Source organism: Folsomia candida, unplaced genomic scaffold (assembly GCF_002217175.1).
Source record: "Folsomia candida strain VU population unplaced genomic scaffold, ASM221717v1 Fcan01_Sc021, whole genome shotgun sequence".
Lineage (NCBI taxonomy): Eukaryota > Metazoa > Arthropoda > Collembola > Entomobryomorpha > Isotomidae > Folsomia > Folsomia candida.
Genome location: NW_019091213.1, coordinates 901,094 through 921,950, shown reverse-complemented (window position 1 = coordinate 921,950; position 20,857 = coordinate 901,094). Strand labels below are relative to the sequence as shown.

General features: G+C 40.1%; 4 protein-coding genes across 5 annotated transcripts; 2 read left to right on the top strand and 2 right to left on the bottom strand.

Moving 5' to 3' along the window:
• Positions 1-357: 357 nt before the first annotated feature.
• On the bottom strand, positions 358-2,180 carry LOC110858475. The gene is made up of 5 exons (XM_022107274.2): positions 2,022-2,180; positions 1,786-1,864; positions 1,636-1,700; positions 1,448-1,518; positions 358-972 (listed from the first exon to the last, which is right to left on the bottom strand). The coding sequence occupies exons 2-5, from the start codon at positions 1,857-1,859 to the stop codon at positions 877-879; spliced, it is 306 nt and encodes a 101-aa protein (XP_021962966.1). The 5' UTR covers positions 1,860-1,864; positions 2,022-2,180; the 3' UTR covers positions 358-876.
• Positions 2,181-5,503: 3,323 nt separating this feature from the next.
• LOC110858552 (organic cation transporter protein) lies at positions 5,504-16,333 on the top strand. The gene is made up of 11 exons (XM_022107369.2): positions 5,504-5,774; positions 5,850-5,989; positions 13,963-14,152; positions 14,228-14,278; positions 14,373-14,425; positions 14,505-14,662; positions 14,839-15,010; positions 15,096-15,488; positions 15,559-15,689; positions 15,779-15,963; positions 16,071-16,333. The coding sequence occupies exons 1-11, from the start codon at positions 5,667-5,669 to the stop codon at positions 16,269-16,271; spliced, it is 1,782 nt and encodes a 593-aa protein (XP_021963061.2). The 5' UTR covers positions 5,504-5,666; the 3' UTR covers positions 16,272-16,333.
• Positions 7,618-9,297, bottom strand: LOC118438435. Of its 2 annotated transcripts, XM_035858719.1 has the most exons (7): positions 9,132-9,297; positions 8,897-9,070; positions 8,603-8,825; positions 8,505-8,522; positions 8,286-8,444; positions 8,129-8,219; positions 7,619-8,066 (listed from the first exon to the last, which is right to left on the bottom strand). In XM_035858719.1, exons 1-7 carry the CDS (start codon positions 9,289-9,291, stop codon positions 7,875-7,877), a joined length of 1,017 nt encoding a protein of 338 aa, XP_035714612.1. In that variant the 5' UTR covers positions 9,292-9,297; the 3' UTR covers positions 7,619-7,874. The 2 variants fall into 2 exon arrangements, with proteins under 2 accessions (XP_035714610.1, XP_035714612.1); XM_035858717.1 differs by having other exon boundaries at positions 7,618-8,066; positions 8,129-8,444.
• A 600-nt stretch (positions 16,334-16,933) lies between the features above and the next one.
• LOC110858483 (solute carrier family 22 member 6-B) lies at positions 16,934-20,328 on the top strand. The gene is made up of 12 exons (XM_022107284.2): positions 16,934-17,328; positions 17,427-17,566; positions 17,646-17,844; positions 17,929-18,032; positions 18,166-18,287; positions 18,529-18,564; positions 18,635-18,803; positions 18,875-19,237; positions 19,392-19,522; positions 19,617-19,706; positions 19,797-19,891; positions 19,975-20,328. The coding sequence occupies exons 1-12, from the start codon at positions 17,209-17,211 to the stop codon at positions 20,113-20,115; spliced, it is 1,710 nt and encodes a 569-aa protein (XP_021962976.1). The 5' UTR covers positions 16,934-17,208; the 3' UTR covers positions 20,116-20,328.
• Positions 20,329-20,857: the final 529 nt, after the last annotated feature.

The window sequence follows — 20,857 nt, the reverse complement described above, 5'->3', positions numbered from 1 at the left end:
CGCGTCTCATTCATCTTCGAATCTGACAAGATTGCTTATTTCGTAAATTATTGCTAAAGCAGGAAACCATTTGATCAGAAAATGTGAGAATTGTTTCAAATGAATTCAACATTACACAAGTTCAGAAAACCGTTCAGCAGAGCATTCTAGTTTCGATTAGCTAACCCAAGTTACCCTGAGACTCGAGTTAGCATTTTCCGACGAGAGATGGAAAAGCAGCAGCGACGTTTCTTTGTTGCTTTGTTAATAAAAGTTGGGAATCATCTTTTGCTCTACATTTAATTCTACACATGATAAATTAAGTATTTACGTGTATGAGTATTTAATTCTCATGCAAAATGAATTAACATGGATGAATTATAGTTTACGATATTTCGTGTTGTTTATTATCTTCGTTGTTGTTCACCTAATTTTTTCATAATAGTCGAGCATGAAATGATAATGAAAAATATTTGATAATATAATTCGAATCACTACCAAGGACGTAGAGACGCATTGCACGCCTAATTCAAAAGTATGCATTTTGCGTGGAATTTACCTACAACAAAATTGGACTTGGTTTGTGGCAGTAGCAAAACTCAAACAAAATAGCAAAAGTTGGAGTTAACGAGACCTTTCACCATCATCTCCTCTCTCAGCCAAAGTCACCCAATCGATACGTTTGGCAAACACTTCAGAACACATACTGATGGTGTTTGTACAACTATAACTGCAGTTGGAACGGAAATATAAGAATCAATCAAAATTTTACAATCTTCACCAAACCAATTTTAAATTTAAGTTAATCAATTACACCACTTTTCGTAAACTAACATTTCGTCGAGTTAATTATAATTTTGTTGATTACTGGAACACGGTGTAAAATAGGGACCATATTTATGTCATCATGGCCTTGATGTCGGCCTGGCTAGGACTCTCCCCAAACTTCTTCTTCATGGCAGTGATCACTCTGGTGGCGTATTTGTTGTCCACCTGCAGAACATACGGCATGATTATTTATCGACTCAACATAAGTGATTTGTTACTTTCGGGTTTGCTACATTTCTTGCACTGCAAAGCAAGAAATGCGAGGTGCAAGAAACTGGGAGAAAGTGCAAGAAATTTGCACAATCTAGCCACGCGCCGTATGAAGTGTAGCGGCGCGGCGTATTTTCTTCTACCTTGCATTTCTTGCAGGTAAAGATAGCTACAAGAAACCACTTTCATGCAGTTATCTCTTGCAAGTGGTTACTTGCACCCGAAACACTGCTTAATATGTTGGATTATGCTTTTTTGTATGGATTAGTTTTATCATGCATCTATGTATGCATTTTCACTTTGGTACAGCCCAAAAATACAATATGGAACGTTTGATAATCTACAATTAAACGACCTCAAACCTTAAATGCCAGTTTGACCATTGAAAAAAATAATAATCTGAGAAATTTCAAATAATTTGAGCTCTTACACCAAATTTCTCGAGGCACTTTTGGAGGTTTCCCCAGACATCAGAGTCCACTAATTGTCCAGTGGAACTGGCTGCATGGGAATAAAAATTGGTTAGGCAATTCATTCAACAGATGCGTGGCTCATCATTCTAAGCACCGAATGCGGATGTCGGTGTGATTGAGTACACGTGTGTCTCTTGGAAATTACCTTGTGAGCTAAGGGCCGATGGCTGCGTCTTGGCGAAGGCACTCCAAATACTGTCGTATGTTTTGCTGCAAAGTAAAATTACCAGAGATTTTCAGTTTCATCCGGAATATAGTTACCTAATTATTATGCACATATTTCCATATTTCTTACTCAATGATTGGGGGCATGCCGTCCTTCTTGAGAGCGTCCAAAATGGCCTGTTTGCACTCCTTCCTCAAACTCATCTTGCCTGCACACACATTTTTCAGTCAACAACAATCAGCAACTTATGTTTGGTTGAAGGGCACGCGAAATGCGCGATTACGCACAAATTAATCAAGTATGCAGAAGCGTCATTTGTAATTTGCCAAGCATGCAAGTATGCTAGCAATGCAATTAAATCGTACCGTTTTCCTTTGTTTCCGGGTTGGTTTCACTGCTTTGTACAGAATGGAATCCGAGCTGGAGGGCTGGGAGAAGAATTCCTCACCGAGTGAAGTTCACGAGTGAAGTCTGTTTGGGAAATAGAACGCGATTATCTATATATAATTTTGGCGAGATGCCGAATCATCCACTTTTCTGAAACTCAAGATGTCGGAGTAAATTATACATGCAAATGCTGCATATAGATTCATATGTGTGTCCCATGCATGCATTGGACGGTTATCGCAAATGTTCAGCCGTGTGTAACTTTCTCTCTCGAAGACGTGCTCTCCCACGTCCTGTGCATACGGACGGGGAGAGTATTAATCTTCCTTGTAGCCTGTTGCACGTCCTCCTGTGTCGAATCTTATCGTGGAGAGAGCCAGGCACGAACTGTATCATCCCGACCGACCCATATTTGCCGTTCTCCCCACTCCTCCTCCTCCTCCTAACTCATCCCAGGAGGCTTCCGTGCCACTGCGATGAGTGGTCCTTCGCACACGTTCAGATTATTTTAATCCCTGCGTATGCCAACTCTTCTTTAATAGGACTCACGGAGGATATATTATCACTATTTAGCCCGAGTCAGGGCTTATGTCCCGTCCTGTCCCTCTGTCCGTCCGTCTGACTGTTTTGCGATAACTACCGTAAAACTAATCCGATCGACTTTACAGATTGACTCGACATTTTGCACATGCATTTGTAGTATATGTACACAAGTTAAATTAGGAGTTAAGTTTGAAGATGGTCAAAATCAGTCAAGTAGTTGACCCGTGGGGGTCATCTACGTGGGTGGCGTATTAAGGACGTCCTCCTCACTTCATAAAATTTCATGCAAAAGAGTCGGATTGGGTAGTACAACTAGGCCTGGCTCGGGCTATATCAAGTCTGCACTGCAGGTTTTTACTAATCTAAATTACCTCCATTAAGGTAAGGAGAGTGAGTGAGTGGCTTCTTAGGCCAAGCACTCGTTAGCAGAGTCTCGGACCATAGAAAAGTTTATAATCTCTCAATTTGCTCATGAATGATATGTGTGTGGCGAAGATAACCCCAGGCTTCAATTAGGAGTTACAATTGAAGCACTTTTTTCATCGTGGGCCAAGCAGGCGGTAGGAATACAGAGACGAGTGGTGTACGAATGTGAAGGCTGTTCCGAGCCACCTACATTTTAACCTCTGAACGCCCACACTGTTCTGCTGCATGTCTAAATAAGTTTATTTTCCACTTACTCTCACCGAGGAAGAAGGATTCTTCAGTGCTGAACAATTTCCACAAGGTTTTCCACTTGGAGACCAAAACCGAGAAACCAACCAAGCGACGACGACTGGATGGCTGGCAGTTAAATTTAGTGATGACATCAGTCCTGCAAATTCAAACGAGTTTCTAATTAGCGTGCAGTCATATGTACAGCTTTTCGTGTTATGGGACATTGAGTCCACATTATTAATGCCGCTGTCTGCAGAGATTTTAATCATATGCGTCAAGTCTGGGAAATAATTAAATTTTTACGTCACCTGAATAACCGTCCACGTGGCCCCTCATAATTTTCATATTCAACAAGCCTCCCAATTTTATTCCAAGTTTTAAAAATAAGTTGGAGCGTCTGTTTTTGATCAAATTTTGTTTTTTCGACGGTTTGGTTGAGTTCTGGTGCTGAAGTCCGAGAGAGCAAATAGTTATAGCCGTTTGACCTTACACTTCTACGTAAGATGGTCGTATATCTCTTATTCTTTGAGTGGCAGATCTGGGACATCTCACACGACGTCTCCTAATAAAATCTACCCACTGACCAGTTACACACATCGTGCCAGGTGGACCACGCTAGAGATACAGAATATTTAGTTAAATCGTTATATAATTATGTCAGTTGTTTTGACACGTTTAAATTTATATGCCACATTTTTCAAATTCTAGCAATTATGTGAGAGTCAGAGCAGAACGACAAGGTCTCAATTTTCCTAAATGTCAAAAATTGTGGATTATTTTCTCCAATTCCTGGCAATTCATACATATGGCGATTCATACATATGTGTAGTACTCGAAGATCTGTCGCACGAGGATAGGAGGAGACGCCGAAATTTTAAACTTTAAAGTTTGATCTAGCCTGCTTCTCTCAGCGCATATAAAATAAATGATGGGGATAAAATTGACACGGATTTTAACAGCTGAAATAATTAATCATTCATGGTCTCCCATTTCCTAATTCAAATATCCCGTGAATTGGAGGAAATTCATTATTATTGGTTCAATAAAAATATTAGAAGAATAACGTGCAACTTAATTTCCATCGATAACATTGAAATTATCTGTGTTCCAGTTGGAAACACATTTATGTATCTGCATACACAGCCTGAGACCCCGTGAGGATATTTATTACCACTGTGTGGGCTGTAATCCTCCTAAATGTGTGCCTGCTTCTATTCTCTGCATATCGTTTCATGGGACAAATAAAGATGTTAAAACTTATTGCTCACGATTTGCATGTGCTCTGAAAATCCGGAGAGAAAGAGAATTTGAGACGCGACGATGGCGACTCTTTCATTCGAATCTCACACAAAATGGACATTTAATTTCGCCCAACAACATCATTCCGTTGAAATATATGTACTCGTACTGTTCATCTTTTCTATTTAGAAACGGAATTTCAGTGTCACGACGTTCAATAGGATACAGCACAGATGTCCCTCTGTCACTTTTTGTTACTTGGTAGATGAACCCCCAAGTTTGCAGGACATCTGCATAAATAGTACGACAGTCCTAATTCTGGGATTCACAGATCCCATTCCACGAAATGCCAAAAAGGACTCATCATTACCAGTTGAAGTTCACATAAAAGGTTGTTGACAAGAGAATTAGAGCAGGAGTCATTCATCGGCGAATCATGATGATGGTGTTGACACCGTGACATTGATATGCTTTAAAACTGCGTGGGATGCGGTGAGATGGTGTGAATGCAATTTTATATCCAGATGTCCCCCACAACTAGAGGCATGCATGTAGATATGTAGATAAAAAAAAGTGGCAAATTTAGCGCAGGGAGAAAGCTGCCCAGTATTTTCACACGGAAGTGTTCTCGAAGGGTTGACATTAACTGATGCATATGTGGAGGTCAAAATAATTGAATACGTCAAAAGCCAGACAAACCACAAGAAACGACCTTCAGAGCTAACCACCACAAAGTTGGAGTGGGCTACATACACACCGCACATGCAAACTCCACGACACTGACTGAAGATGAAAAGACGAGAGTTAGCCCACGATGTAAATGAGAAACTTCCTCGGTTGTGATGAAGCAGTGTTTTTACAGGCTCTGCAAAACCCTCAAGTGATTGAGGTCTGTGTGCAAAACGTTGTCCAGACATTTATCCAAGTAATCCACATTGATCAACTGTTCGTATTATGATGAGATGACAAATGCTGAACAACCTACGTGCGTGTGTCCATGCTCAACTTCATTAGATCAAACGATCACGGATCAAACCTCGTCTCATAAGTATGTCAGCGTGGTGTCCGACATATGTACGCCACAGTTTTTTGTTTTAGTCTTGATTATGGGTGAAAATCGCTACATATTTTGCTAGATAAGTTGAAAGTTTAATTGTCACTCGTCAAAAGAGAGGCGGAGGAGAATGACGAACAGTGACGAAAAAAAGAATGACGGATTCGAAAAGGTCTACGACTACGTGGGTGGCAGTGGATGGTTCCAATGGAGGCTTCTCTTGATAACCTCGCTCCAAGTGCGTCCTCTTCTCTTTTTAGAAGTTCATAAACTCTATTTTATCAGTTTTACATTAATAATGCATATTTTTCAGTTGATAATTGTCACCTGGCATCACATTGGGTATTCTTTTCTGGGCGCGGTGCCAGACCATTGGTGCAAAATTGAAGACTTGGAGACACGGACAAACTGGACCCTGACAGAAATCAAAAGGCTTTCCATTCCAAGAACAGTGTGAGCTTAAAATACCAAACATATCGCAATTATATGCCATACAAAGGGATGCATACATACATATCGTCGCACTAATTCTAAAAAGACGTAAGTGCATTCGATGCTTAATTTTAAAACCACGTAAGTGCACTCGATGTTTAATTTTAAAAAGACGTAAGTGCACAAAAAAAAACTAGTAAAAAGACGTAAGTGCACTTTTTAAAATTATAAAGAGTAATTACTTGTTCAAAATTGTCCTATCAAGGGAAATTTGAACTTATTGGCCCCCATAGGCAAGTAATGAAAGAAAATTCAAAATTTAAAAACCACACCCTCAGGGGGTGTGGTTCTCGGCCTTTACAGTAAGGTGAATTAAATCAAAACGTATTTCTTTCCTCACCCCGGTGACGCAATTCCAGAAGATTATTAAAAATTTAAAAACCACACCCGTAGTGGGTGTGGTTCTCGGCGCCTAATTTGCACTAAATAAAACATGGCATGCAATATATCCTATTTCTCATCCCGATGAGAAATAGGATTTCTCATCCCGAAGTTTCATAAATTGCGTTTTGACGTGGCTACACCCCCAAAGTTTCCACAATTGAATTTTGACTTGGTTGCACCCACAAAGTTTCAAAAATTGAATTTTGATTTGGTTACACCCCCAAAGGTTCCAAAATTTAATTTTGACTTGGTTACACCCCCAAAGGTTCCAAAATTTAATTTTGACTTGGTTGTACCCCCCAAAGTTTTCCCAAGTCAAAAATCAATTTTGGAGACTTTATGGGTGTAACAAAATCAAAATTCAATTTTTGAAACTTTGGGGGTGCAACCACGTCAAAACGCAATTTATGAAACTTTGGGGATGTAATTAAGTCAAAATTTAGTTTTTGCTTTAAGAACCACACCCCCTGAATGTTTTGGTTTTAAAATTTTGAGCGTGCCGTCGAATATGGATCATCGGGATGAGAAAAAGGATATATTGCATGCCATGTTTTATTTACTGTGGATGAAGTTCTAACCCTGCAGACTTATTACACCGCTTTGTAGCATTAATTTCACGACGTCACCGGTCAAAAAAATTTTTTCCTCCAAACTGGTCCAAAATAAAAGTCTAGCATGGGAATAGTATAGAAAAATTATTTTTAGCGTTCTATGACCCCTGGGTCATGAATTAAGGGCCCCTGAAGGGTCAAATAGCGTTCCCTGATAACCCCATGCAAATGGGGTATCAAATTAATCCCCTGGACCAGGGGAACCAGAAAAATATTTTTATAAATTTTTATGACCCTTGAGTCGTGAACTAGGAGCCCTTGAAGGGTTAAATATCATTCCCTCACAACTAAAGGCAAGTGGGGTATCAAATTAATCCCCTGGACAAGGGGAACCCAAAAAATATTTTTCTGGATTTTTTTGACCCTCAGGTCAAGAGTTAAGGGCCCCCGAAGGGTCAAAATAGTAACCATGGTAACCCCATGCAAGTGGGGTATCAAATTAATCCCCTGGCAAAGGGCAAGCATAAAAATATTTTCCTGAATTTTTTTGACCTATCGGGCAACAGTTAAGGGTCCCTGAAGGGTCAACATAGTAACCATGGTAACTAAGGTGAATGGGGTATCAAATTAATCCCCTGGACCAGGGGAATCAGAAAAATATTTTTTGGTTTTTGTGACGTATAGGTCAAGAGTTAAGGGCCCCTGAAGGGTCAAATAATAACTTATTGTATTTTACTAAACGGGACATTATTTTAAAGTTTTCAGTTTTGCAAGAATGTTAAGTAGAGAGGGGTAGGCATATTTTTGAAAATTTCGTACAAATTTAATGAATAATAATTCTTAACACTATGTACAAATCGGATTCACTATTTATAATATTTATTATGTATTGAATCCATTGAAGTTAAAATCTAGGTTGATTCTGGTGGGAAGGTTAATCTCCTCCTAGAAGTTGCACATTCTTCTTCAGGCAAGTCTTCTTCTTCCCCAGCCTGTGAGTATTCAATATCATTGTGTATTTGCATTCGGAATCTATCAACTACTTCGTCAACATCGTCAGGGTCCTCATCTTCGTCGTCAGACACATCATCTGCTGCTGTAATCTGTATATTATGTATAAGTTATGTATTTTTTTACTAATAGTTTACTGTCACCAAGAACTCACTCGAATGGGGTTGGCTGAAGCTACACGTGTTTGGAAGTCATCAAGGAAGTCATCAAAATGTCCATCATTTTTCCAATACTCGTCCTCCAATCTATTTACAATAATAATGTAGAAATTGCGAATTATTCCCATAATAGCGAATCTTGGTTTTACGAACCGGTGCACATGTTTGATGTGTTTCTGCCATTGTTCCTTTGTGTATGTTGTCATAATTCTCTCAGCCTCAGCTTGTGCAAACTCAGCGGTCCCCTGTGTGTTTGCAGCCCTAACTGCGTGCTTGATGTCTTTCCACACGTACTCAATTGGGTTCAAGTCGCTAAAAATAGTTATTACATGAATATTCTTATTACCGTTACCTATGATTACCAGTTCTTACCAGTTATATGGGGGTAATCTGGAAAATACGTAAATACAGTGTTTAAATAAATATTACAAATTATTAGTAAATTACCCATGAATAGAAAATAACTTTACCGGACAACAGTGTTTCCATATTTCAATGCCTCCTTATCCACAATGTAATATTCATTTCCGTTTTTAAGGTCTTGAACCATTTTCCATAATTCAGGTCGTCTCATTTGCTTTACAGGTTTTAGTTTCAGCTTTTCAGGGCCCTCTAAATTATCATTCAGCCAGTCGTATAGCTCTTGTTTTCGGGATGTAGATTTTGGGGCTTCCTTGGTGCTGTGATACGGAGCTGACAAATTTAAATAAATGAAATTCAAATTAAAATGGAATTTACAAATACAAATTATTGGATGATATTACCGTTATCAATAACAATTATGCATGGACCATAATTATCTTTTATCTTTTGATTAAGATCCTTCCACCAAGCCATGTAAGCGACACCGTTAACGTTTGCGTGGTAATCCATCTGGACTTTCTTCTTTGATACTGGATATACCTTCATAGCGCCAGGTACGAATCCATCCTCTCCACCTGTGAAGATAATTATTATTTTGAAATAATTTCCTATTTAATGTGGATAGTTGAACTGCACCTGCATGCATCACAATGATACGTGGTCCTCTAGAAATTTTCGGGTTTTGGAAGGAGTATAAAGCCGCTTCATGAAATGACTTTGGTGAATTAATAACCCAGCCTTTTCCAGTTCTAGCATAACTATCGACCCATGTTTCATCTGAATAAATATAATGCATTAATAATTATATTAAATTAAATTAAAACATTTTTGATATTTAATCAGCCAAACCTGTGTAGACAACACATTTTGGGTTCTCGGACTGACCATTTTTAATCATTACGGACAGATATTCATATCGCTTCTGCACGATGTCTGATCTCATGAGGATAACTGCTCGCTTATCAACAGTTTTGAATCTAAATCCTAATTGCTTAATGAGTTTTCTTAACGTCCACTTGGAACATTTGAACGCTGTAAGAGTTTCTCCTCGGGCTATCCGACCATCTTCTTCTTCCTTGACTTCCTCCATCAGTTTTGTGTATACGTTATGCATTGTTGGTGCTTGATTATTAGCATAGAATTGATGAATGATTCGTTTAACGTGCTCAGTTCGGAAGTCGTCAAACTGATCCATCACTGGCGTTGGTCTAATACGTTTCTTACCAGGTGTTTTTATACTATTCGTTTTGTAATTCTCCATTGTCTGATAAACTGTTCTCTCTCCAATTCCTAGAATCTGGCTAGTTTTGGTGACAGAGTTTCCTGTTAGTATTTCACACTGTACCTGGTTACTGTCAAAGAATACTTTGGCGTTGACAATTAACTTTTGAGCTGTCGCCTGTAGTGAAACACCAAGTAGTTGGAATGGGAGTTTAGTATTTGGTTGTTTACAGTCGTTTTTCGCTTTCGGTGTTGCTTTCTCAATTTCAAAGGCTAATTGTTGCATAGGAAAACTCGTAGGACTGCACCTCGAAAGACTAAGGTAAGGTTTGGTTCCATCATTCCGTCTAGGAACATCAGATAAAGGAATTCGCATTTCACCTTCCCCCAATACCTGTTCTTTAGCTCTGAGAAGGGAATAGAAATATCCACACTCAGAATCCGGACAAGGAGGACCAACAATTAGGACATCTTGAATGAACTCGTTTATAAGATTCATCTTTTCGTCGTTTATGGGGGTTGGGAGGTGTCACTGCCGGGTGGAACATTTTGGATTAGTGAAAAAGATTGAACTGCTTGATGAAATTGCCCTTGATTGTGTCCGAAGTGAAGTAAAATTATGCAGTACGTCAATGACTCGGCAGGTAAGATTCCTTCGAGATGGTCACTAGTAATCTGGCTGTCAGAAAACAACATATCTGGTGCAACTTGTTTCGATCCGAGGACAAAGTAGAAATTTTTTATTTTGCGTTGCGTAGTTTGTTTCTCTTGTATGATTGAGAAGATCTTGTTCTGGAAAGATGCGTACATTACTTGGTGGATAGTCATCCCGCCCACAAGGATTATTTCAACGAATCCGTTAAGTGAATTAGTTTTTGGAGGACGAGCGCCAAATACGAACATGTTCAATAAACGAAATCTGGTTATCATCATTCTTGGTTGCAAATTCGTTCAAAATCATCCTACATCCCCCTTTGTAAGGGGCCGTTGGGTAAATGTCTGTTCCCACACATGTATCTTCACCTTCTGTACTCTTGGATGCATACTCTGTATTTGAAGTGTCCATTGGTGATTCACCGCCAGGAGCTGACCCTTCCCCTAACTCTTCACGTTGTCCACAGTGCCCACGTTCATCATCTCCATCACCATCCTCCTGTATTGATCAGAACAAAAACGTACATGAGCTTGTTACTACAATAACAATTTCACGATGTCCCCCACAACATCCGCGGTCGCTGCTATTTATAAATATGTTGCAATATTTCTCACAAGTGCGTCTGCATTGGTGTCCATTTCATCCACATTTGAGCATGGCATGACGAGGGAATTCATGTCAGACTGTTTTTGCTAAAAGTGATAAACTTGTATGAAATGCGTCTGTGCTCTCAGACAATAAATCGATGAATCTGAGCTAGCATTAATAGTGCAAAAATATAATCTTACATCGATATGCGGTGGATTTACATTAGTTTCTGGATCCACCGTGTAGCAGCTCCCTAGCCAAATATTTTGCAGAATACTTATCCACTTTGACTCCTGAGCTTGGCCTTCCCAGATGGCACGAGCAGTTGTTAGTGTTCCTGCTGAAGTTTTATCGTACACCGTTTCATGTGCAAAATGCAAAGTTAAACTGGGATAAAATCCTGCTGGGTAGAAATATAAGAAGGATGTATAGGACCCTCCAATTTGACTTTCGAAATATTTTTTGGCACTCATTGCGGCCGCAAAAAGTGGGAACAGATCTTTTCGATGTAATTGCACAGTAGTTAGAAGTGCCTCGTCTGCCTCTGATGGTAGAACCCCTAGCAAATAATCGACGTCATGTTTGCGGCATGCTGCATCTGTGAATAATATCAACACAAAAATTATAAAATTAATTTTCACAAATTTGACTTGGTTAGTGTATGAGCATAAATTGGGCAACAATTACCAACAGCATTTATTGGGCCACCGAGATCATCCTGCTTCTCAATATCGGTGGCAGGCCCGCAATATCTTAATTAATACCAATAATAAAATTATGTTAATAAAGAATCATTTCATAAAGATTCCAATCGCAACTTCAAAAATAAAAAAACTCATCCAAAATAACCAATTACCTATATCCAGGGAGATTGAAAGGTAATCCGCTTGGCGCCTTTTTAACTTTAGCTTTCTCCAAGGAAAGTATAATACCACGTGGGCGTCGGAGAGATCCAGGATGGAAAAATGCATCTTGACGAAGATGAAAGCAAGATGGCAATTTACCTTCGTTGGTAGGAATAAACGTGTGCTTTCTGGCAAAGAAGGCTGAATGCAGGAGACTTGTGTAGTTGAACCTGATGCATGATATTTGGTTGCACAGAATTAGAACTGTGCATGCAGAAGGAAGAGGAGTAGTGCCTTGAATAGCTTTAGTTACTGCTTGCTTGGTGGTACAGTTCTTCGTTTCAGCCGCTATATTACAATAAGTGTCACTAATTTTTTCCTGAGTTAAGTCGGATAGTTTATTGGATGGAAATGTGTGGTTGGCGTTTGAAATTGTGATGTTATTTAGTAGATAACGGCTGGCATCCACGAAACTTTTAAAATAAAAAGTTACATAGCTTTCACTTCCCCATACCCGTATCTTTTTATTTTCATACTCTACTTCTTCAATTTTGATAGTGTCACTGAAGAACATAACAGTTTCATTAATTTCCATACACATCGTTTGATTACATATCAGAAATCCACTGCAAGTGGATGGTAATGTCTCCTTGAACCAGATAACCAATCCACCCAGGTTATCCGTCTCATCACACACAACTTTAACCTGTTTATCTATTTCTATTTTATCGACATTCGCGCAACTTTTACCACAAACACAATGAACTATATATAACACATACAGTGTTCCATAAATTAAGTTATGCAACGTCATCTTCAATTTTAAAAATTAATAATTGAGCGGATACCAGTAAGTACAAACTCCAAAACTTAAATTTCAAAATGTCGACTGGAGAAGCCAGCAAGGATAAGGGGTCTCCCATCACCTCATATATTTATAATGCATCAGTTTTTAGGGGATATTCATCACCCCAACCATTAACCCAATCCTTCCCCAAACAAGATGGTGCATAAAGATATGTATATGAGAAAGGGACCAGTTTATACAAACATAAGTATGCTGCCTGAGACAGGATATGAAGCCTGGTTACCATGGTTACTATGTTGACCCTTCAGGGACCCTTAACTCTTGACCTATAGGTCAAAAAAATTCAGGAAAATATTTTTATGCTTGCCCTTTGCCAGGGGATTAATTTGATACCCCACTTGCATGGGGTTACCATGGTTACTATTTTGACCCTTCGGGGGCCCTTAACTCTTGACCTGAGGGTCAAAAAAATCCAGAAAAATATTTTTTGGGTTCCCCTTGTCCAGGGGATTAATTTGATACCCCACTTGCCTTTAGTTGTGAGGGAATGATATTTAACCCTTCAAGGGCTCCTAGTTCACGACTCAAGGGTCATAAAAATTTATAAAAATATTTTTCTGGTTCCCCTGGTCCAGGGGATTAATTTGATACCCCATTTGCATGGGGTTATCAGGGAACGCTATTTGACCCTTCAGGGGCCCTTAATTCATGACCCAGGGGTCATAGAACGCTAAAAATAATTTTTCTATACTATTCCCATGCTAGACTTTTATTTTGGACCAGTTTGGAGGAAAAAATTTTTTTGACCGGTGACGTCGTGAAATTAATGCTACAAAGCGGTGTAATAAGTCTGCAGGGTTAGAACTTCATCCACAGTAGTGCAAATTAGGCGCCGAGAACCACACCCACTACGGGTGTGGTTTTTAAATTTTTAATAATCTTCTGGAATTGTGTCACCGGGGTGAGGAAAGAAATACGTTTTGATTTAATTCACCTTACTGTAAAGGCCGAGAACCACACCCCCTGAGGGTGTGGTTTTTAAATTTTGAATTTTCTTTCATTACTTGCCTATGGGGGCCAATAAGTTCAAATTTCCCTTGATAGGACAATTTTGAACAAGTAATTACTCTTTATAATTTTAAAAAGTGCACTTACGTCTTTTTACTAGTTTTTTTTGTGCACTTACGTCTTTTTAAAATTAAACATCGACTGCACTTACGTGGTTTTAAAATTAAACATCGACTGCACTTACGTGGTTTTAAAATTAAGCATCGAATGCACTTACGTCTTTTTAGAATTAGTGCGACGATATACATATTTACGTATTGAATTATGCACGTCAAATTTCAGAAAGTCCGACTCTGGTGAATTCTCGTATGATAAGTGCCATTACTACAATTTAAATTATGCCAGCTTAGCCGACACGTCGGAATCTTTTGAGGAAGCGTTTTCTAAAACGAGCTACGAAGGTGTCGAGATCCTCGAGTGCACACAATGGGATTTTGATCGCACGATATACAAAACAACCATTCCTTCCGAGGTATTCAAAAATAAACAACGAATTGCATAAGAGAAATTCATCGCATTCTATTTCATTAAATCATGATAATCATAGTTCCAACTAGTTTGTGGACGACGATGGATGACAGCTACGATTCAGTCCTCGGTATAAACGTCATTTTCATACATATACTCAAGCCAGAAATTAATTAGTCATGTTTTCCAAGCAAAGTCCTCACTCTTTTATGAATTTTGTCTAGTACATGGCTGGAGGATTGGTGGGAACCGTATTCTTTGGGACGGTCTCCGACAAGCAAGTTTTCTTCCGTTTTCATCGCAATATTTTTCGGCCTTCCTCATCCGGTTGAATTTAATAAAGCTTTTTATTGCAGATTTCTGGGAAGGCGAAAAACTATTCTCATATCTCTGACCATCGTCGTCGTGTGTGGCCTGGCAGCCGCATTTGCAAAGTCCTACTGGATCTTTCTGCTCCTCAGGTTCTTCACCTCGATCGGAGTTTCGGGATCAATTCAAAATTGCTTCGTTCTCGGTAAGTCATTTTTATTATGACCCGCGGGCCCTCTCGTACGCCCATCCGTCCTCTGTCCGCGAACGGCACAGAGTCCACAGGTTAATCCATCTCTGGAAAATATGCCAAACTCTAGAGGGGAAAATTGGACGGCAGAGAGACTGATACTATATATTTCGTACTTTTGTGCATTTCAGTCATGGAGCACGCTGACATCAAGTACCGGGCACTCTTGGGAATGTTGGAGCAGATTCCGTTCGCAATTGGCTATATGATTCTCCCATTGCTGGCCTACTTCATTCGAGACTGGGCCATGCTTCAACTTTCCTTTGGCCTCATATCACTCACCCTCGTGTCCTATTTGTGGTGGTACGACGACGACTGCTCCTACTTACGTAGATAGATACATAGTCCACGGTGCACCAGAATAAATTTCATTTCCATCCATATCCAGGGTTCCAGAGTCGCCACGCTGGCTGGCAACGCATGGAAATGAGGAGGACTCGCTGAAATATTTACTCCGGATGGCAAAAGTCAACAAATTCCCAAAACCGAGCAAAGAAGCTTTGTTGGAATATATTCGGCAGGCCCATCAGCAGCCTCCTCCTCGAGAACAGGAAGAACGGGTCCTCGAGAATGGGGAGGTCAATCTTAAATCCGCCTCCTCCAAATTTAAGCACCGACTCAGAGGGGTGGCAGAAAACTTTAAAAAGCTCATGTCCACGGCAGAAATTCGTAAGCGTTCCTTGGTCTTCTGGACCATTTTCCTGACTGTCTCCATGGTCTACTACGGCCTCGTATTCTCCACCAATTTGACCTCAGATCCCTTCCTTCTCGTCTTCCTTGGGTGAGTCCGTCTGTACAAATACGCGGACTAAAATAACAGTGTGCATCTCACATTTATTCATTACACGCAGCGGATTGATGGAGATTCCTGCCTACCTCCTCACTCCGATTCCTGCCTCCAAGCTAGGACGAAGACCCACAACCTGTGCCACATTTATGTTGACGGGCGTCTGCATGTTGGGGCTGTCTCAAATCGATTCTTGTGAGTCGGCTAAAAAATGATGATGTGTCAAAGCCTTTCTTTCATCAAATTTCCATGCTTGTAATTTTATTATTATTAAATCCGCACAGCTTATGAGACAACGCGGATCGTTTTAGCCATGCTGGCCAAGTTCTTCATCTCATCCACATTCGCAATCATTTACCTCCTGGGAGCAGAACTGTATCCGACCGAGATGAGGACCACGGGCTTGGCAGTCGGCATATTTTGTGGTCGCCTCGGGGGCGGTTCAGCTCCTTACATCGTGGATCTTTTGGTAATTGTGAACTTATGCGTGCCCCTAAAAATACATAATTTCCTGCTAAAATTCATTCTTTTTCCCAAAACAATTTAACATTGAATTTCCCTTCTTTCTGTAAGTAGCAACACATTGGGAAGGACTTTGCGAGCGTTATCTTTGGAGTTTCTGCCGTTGCTGCTGGGTTAGTGGCGCTGGGGCTGCCGGAAACAAGGGTCCTGGAAATGGCGGACAATGTGCACGAAGTGGAGAAGCAGGCCGTGGAGATCAAAGAGAAAAGGAGGATGAGCAGAATGAGCATCACGGATGGACTGACACAACTCTAATGAAATTTTAGAAATAGCTTTTCCAGCCATTAATTGGCTAATAAAAGAAATTGTAAACTTTACCAGCTCAGCCTTTCATTCACTTTTATTCCATCAGTGCATGTACAGATCCTCATATAATATTTATTTCTTGCATAACGTGGTTCAAAAAACTGGAGAACCTCCGTGCCACGCACGTACCCATAAAACGCGACTTATTTTGTTTATGGAGAAAAGTTGAGAGCAATCGTGTTAATAAATCAATCAACTGTCACGAAAATGATTACGAAGGATCCCACCCAATCAGTGCAACAACGAATTGACCAATTTGCAAGCAACCCAATCGACTTTTCACAGCAAATAAGAAGAGATTATATTCATGTCCTCCTTCTTTCATGCATTAATTAACTAATGTGTTCATAAGGATTCCCCTCCAACTTTAGTATTGGATGCAATAGGAAGAAACTCGACTTTAATACAGACGTACAAGTTCATGACTGGAGATGGCACGAACAAAAAACACGTCATTTGGCATGGAATATTCTTAAAATTTCAATATAATTTGACATGAATTAAGATGTCAAAAGTTAAGCTTCAGACTAAATTCGTCGTAAGAAACCACTCTAGTACAGAAGTCGATATACATATGTACATGCATGCATAAGAGCCTGACTTGGTCCAGGGTCTCGTTCCAGCCACGCTACGTACGTACGTAAAAAGTCAACATGAATTTCCAGAGTGGATTCCGTTAGCTCCAGAAGTGCTTACTTATTACTGTAAAACCACTACTGCGAGAAACTTTTCATTTGATCAGAACTGTTAATACTTGAGACTTGAGTGACAGAGTATATTAATAAATATGGGATTTCTTATTCAACTCTGAAAATGTTGAGCTGAGCAAATCGTTTCCTCAAAAATTAAAATTAAGGAAATTTTCCACCGTACAAAGATTAACGAAATGACGGCAAATCAAAGAACCTCCAATGCAGTGGAGAAAATTGGGTTTGAGAAGGTATTCGAGTTGGTGGGAGGCCACGGGAAATGTCAATGGATCCTCATGTGGATTTTGTCCCTCCAGGTACGCATTTTTACGTTAAGACTAAAAATTAAGGCGTACAAAATGTATGCGTTTCACACTTTGCATTTTTTATACAAGATTTGAATGTGTGCATTTAGTTAATATTTCTCACTTGGAACCATTTGGGCTACATCTTCATCGGAGCGGTGCCCACGCATTGGTGTCAGATTGAACTCTTGGAGAAAGCCACCAACTGGACGGCTGCTGAAATCAAGGAACTTTCTCTTCCCAAGACAATGTAAAGTTCATAAATATGCACCTTCTGCTCCCAAAAAAGTGCATGCATAATGTTTCTCTCAACAATTGCTTACGATTAGAAATACGAATGGTGACCAGGATTGGAAGTACGATTCGTGCAAGTATTACGATCGTGACTACGATTACATTGCGACGCGGTTTGGAAACAACTACAAGGAAGCGATCGCATATGTGCAAGGAAGCAATAGCGACGAAACCAAAACTTGTGCAAAGTGGAATTATGACAACTCAATCTACAGCTCAACAATCGTTACGGAGGTTAATTAATTATCTGATTGTGCCCCCAGATCTATTAAAAATAGCGCTAAATAAGAAAAAATTGGATCCGCTCTCTGATTCCAGTTTGACCTGGTCTGCGGTCGGCGATATTTGGCTGCGACGATCCAGTCAACCTACATGATTGGTGGTCTCGTGGGAACATTTCTTTTCGGTACGCTCAACGATCGGTTAGTACGAAAATTGACGTTCTGCATTAAGTAGTGATCGATGAAACGGGTTGCGATAAATGACGGCACTAATGATTATTGTGCTTTCTTCCCTTTATTACCACTTCCGTCATGTGTGTCTAATCTGTTGCAGGGTTTTAGGAAGGAGAAATTCCGCCTTGATATCCATCATTTTAGTTCTGCTGGGAGGATTCGCAGCCACTCTTTCCCAATCTTATTGGCTCTTTGTGTTCATTCGACTCTTCATTGCAATTGGTAATTAATCATTTTTATTTACTTGCGATTTCCTGGCTGAAATCTCAATTCTGCAGAAATACGTGGTAAATGTATGACACCGTCGTGTTCATTTTCTTTAAATTAACTCGGAGCTCCAAAATCACCAACGATTTTTGAATTAGTTGTCTGAATATCACGATTCATTTCGGCATCATTCGTCATCATGCAGTTCTCATTCGTACATCGTAATGATTATTTATGCCTTCTGTCCTTCATGCAGGTACCGCTGGTTGTATGCAGGCTTCAAGTTTGTTAAGTACGGGGAAAAATATAAATTCAACATCAATTATTACACAGTTAACCACGTTTAAACTTTTTGTTTGTAGTTTTGGAGCATTGTGACATTGGAAGTCGAGCAAAGTTCTACAGCATTACGGGAGCATTTTTTGGAGTAGGCTACGCCATCATGCCGATTTACGCGTATTTTATTAGAGATTGGGTCATGTTGCAATTAGCATTTTCGGCAACTACTCTTCTTCTCCTCTCCTATTTTTGGTACAGCCCAAATTCACCTCTTTGTAAATAATTACTTCTACACACGGTACAAATACATCATTGTCAACCAGGTTGTTTCCGGAGAGCCCACGCTGGCTGGCATCCTCAGGTCGGGACGAACAAGCGGTGAAAGCACTGGAAAAGATTGCGAGATTGAATGGCAAACCGAAGCCGAATAAGGATCAGCTCTTGGTTTTGATTCAATCCTGCCACAAACATCACGGAGGAGGAGACTCTGAAGGCGAAGGGAGATCTCAATTTGGGAGAAAGTTGCAAAGTATTGCTTACAACATTAAATCATTGTTGGATACTCGAGAAGGATGCAAAAGAACGCTGACGGTGTGGATGCTCTTTATCGTGGTTGCTTTCGTCTATTATGGGTTCGCATTCTCCACGAATCTCACCTCCAACCCGTACCTCCTCGTCACAATCGGGTAAACTTTCTCCCACTTGGGTACATTTCAATATTTATGTTTTCCTCTTGTCTTTCCCCTGCTCAAAGAATCCAAGAATCGTCAAAGCAAGAGAACCAAAAACTGCTTATGTACATACTTGTTAGTAATTGAGTATGCCTTTAAACCATTTCAGAGGATTAATGGAAATTCCGGCCTGCATCGTGCCAGTGCCGTTTTTGTCAATGTGGGGCCGACGACCCACCACAGCCATTTGTTATTTTCTCACTGGAGCCTTTGCCATTGCGATTGCCGTCACTCCACCTGGTACTTTCTTTCTTAAGGAGAAATACATAAGTCTTTGAGAGAGTAGTAAGAAATACTTTCAAGTGCGATTATATCCTTGATTCTCCTCTCGTAGAATATGAAATGCTGCGGATCGTGTTTACAATGGGTGGGAAGTTTTTCATTGCTGCAGCCTTCAACGTGATCTACCTCGTCATAGGGGAAGGTATCTCTTTGTCCATTCATCCAGTCTTGCCATAATTTTGAAACGCACCACGTGCACGTTTACCCATGCGAACTCCTTATTGTTCTCTAGTCTACCCCACCCTCATCCGTTCAACTGGACAATCTGCGGGAACAATAATGGGACGTTTTGGGAGCATTGCGGCCCCCTATGTGGCAGATCTACTGGTCGGTCCATTATTTGTGACAATACGACAACCGAAATTTATCAAAATCAGTGGGATAATTTCACTTGTTTTTACTTTCTCCAGACAACGGTGTATCCCGACTTGCCGTGCGCAATATTCGGAGTGGTGTCAATTTTTGGAGCAGGTGTCGCTTTGATGCTGCCAGAGATGAAGGACATGGAGATGATGGATCAAGTGTCAGAACTTGAGCTGGAGAAGCTGTAACGACGCTTCCCTCCTGCACAGCCATCGGACTCGTGTTTACCATGCGACTTTCCCTACGATTGTACAATCCGCTTTCCACCTTAAACTTGTTAATTGAAGAACTTGTCAACACATAATTATGTCAAAGAGTACAAAGAAAAAGTGGAAAGTGTATTCTTCACTGGGTTCGACAAGCGGAAGACAATAATTAAATGCTCAAAATTTATTTGCCTACATAGTATTTATTCTGCCCACATTTTACTTTCACCCTTTATTTGCTACTCCTCATATAAGATCTTTATTTCTTTCTCTGCCCGTCCTCACTGGTTTTGAGGCCTTTGTAAAAAAAGATATCAAAGAAGTTTGAATTTACAGAAAAGTTTTAATTAATTGGTGTTGTTAGTCCCGACTATGGCATGCGTATTTTTAGCAAAGTTTTTAATTGGGCAACTTGCTAGTCGTTCTCACTCCGGTCGAGGCGAGGAGTCTGACACACAATGATTATTATTTTGTTTCCCAATTTCACTGCACAAATCTTTGTGCTGGAGGAGAAGAGCATGAATATGTGATAAACTACCATCATCCACACCTACTTACCTGTGCTGCTTCATTTCGCAGTTCTGCATGTCTGTTCCCAATTAACTGCCTGCATTCGAATACGACTGGTTCATCAAAACCAACTGATTTTCCACTCACCTTTCATCCACTCGCTGACGTGCCTGCCTGGATTACAATCAGTCATCCTCACTCGGAATGAATTTCG